Raw genomic sequence first — 1,440 nt, 5'->3', positions numbered from 1 at the left:
TGAACCAACCAGTGTGGTTCATCGTCTTGTTCGAAATGAGTCGACAAATGATATTTCATGTGATTTTCACCGAAAAATCTCTGATAAAAGATAAATTATAATATCAAATTAATAAAGTAGGACAATCATCTATCAATATCATGAATACCCTGGCCTCTAGTTAAAGACATCTTGTCCTAACACATTTAGAGTATAATTAAATGGAGTTATTAAATATATTTATTTTTAATTAAATTTATCCACAAGGTTTATGTTTATGAGTATGACGGTACATAATAAATAAATAAAACCACAAAATATTAAGAATATAAGAAATTTAGAGGCATACGTTTCCGTATTTATTTCCGCATAAACTTTACCAAACATATAGCCACCTGTAACTAAATTCCTAGCTCGAGCCAGATTCTGCTCGATATATATAGAAATACACATATCGCAAAACAAATATCTGCACCGCAAAGAAAAACCGGACGCCTCGGAAAATCTTCGTTTGGATTGGAATTGGGCGGCGAAGCATTTGGACCACGCCGGAACCTAAAATTAGCATCGACAGGAATGTTTTGCCCAGCGGATCCAATCCTAATAGCAATCACAGGGGCATAGTCAGATTCTCGCACATTACCTCGGCCGCCGAGTGCTGGTGATTCCGGCGCGCCTGTAGTATCATTGCTGGGTCTCGAAGAAGATCCAACCTCTGCGTTGCCTGTAACCTCGCTTGACAATCCATGGCGACAGATGGGGCACGAATTGTGCTGTGCCAACCACGGAAGAATACAATCAGAATGATAAATGTGATTGCAAGGCATTTCCCGGGCTTCGCCGCCTAATTCAAACTGTTCCTGGCAGACAGGACATTGCCAATTGTTAGCCAGATGCCCAGAATTTATCGTAATTGTCGGCATTGCGTCAACGGAAGCTTTCGGGGCGGGGGGGCGACCGCACCTATTGTTCTGGGACAGCGGCTCAATCAACTGCTCTAAACCAGAGCCCATGGAATAATCGTGCCTGTTTGCAGGGAAGGGCATGAGTTCGATTTCTCTGTCGTGCCCAGAAAGAAAATCCATGGCCCTGTTTACAACTGTTGTGTTTCGTCTGAATATCCCGTCGTCTCCATGGTTTGCGGGGATATTGGGGCGGTTCGGCCGTGTCGCCATGAGGTCCTCCCCGTCAAAGGGGTTCGTAATTGGAAAGTTCGGAACAGCGTCGACGGTTTCCTGTATAAAGCTTCCCCCACAGGAAGGGCAAAGCATGGGATCTCTGGACAATAGTCTGATGAAACGGTTGCACGCATGACACCAGTAAGCAGAAATGCTTCTATCACTCATCTCGAAAAAAACCTGAAACCTTCAAAACCCTACCACGGTTGCTAGTCAGACCGACGAAAATTGCCCGTACCAGAAGGATTTGTGAAATGGCAGTTGCGGAACAAATGTCAATAGA

At 44.0% G+C, this 1,440-nt stretch overlaps 1 protein-coding gene across 1 annotated transcript; it reads right to left on the bottom strand.

Moving 5' to 3' along the window:
• Window positions 1-380: 380 nt before the first annotated feature.
• LOC149236677 (E3 ubiquitin-protein ligase RZF1-like) lies at window positions 381-1,440 on the bottom strand. The gene has a single exon (XM_089368994.1). It carries the CDS (start codon window positions 1,323-1,325, stop codon window positions 381-383), a length of 945 nt encoding a protein of 314 aa, XP_089225120.1. The 5' UTR covers window positions 1,326-1,440.

Source organism: Pinus tabuliformis, chromosome 8 (genome assembly GCF_031772625.1).
Source record: "Pinus tabuliformis cultivar Carrire ecotype Pingquan chromosome 8, CPIR1, whole genome shotgun sequence".
Taxonomy (NCBI): domain Eukaryota; kingdom Viridiplantae; phylum Streptophyta; class Pinopsida; order Pinales; family Pinaceae; genus Pinus; species Pinus tabuliformis.
Note: the sequence above shows the minus strand (reverse complement) of the source record. Positions and strands in the feature narration are given on the sequence as shown.

Bases quoted from the DNA above. Each gene is read 5' to 3' on its own strand.
- LOC149236677 (XM_089368994.1), bottom strand. From the start codon at position 1,325: ATGAGTGATAGAAGCATTTCTGCTTACTGGTGTCATGCGTGCAACCGT.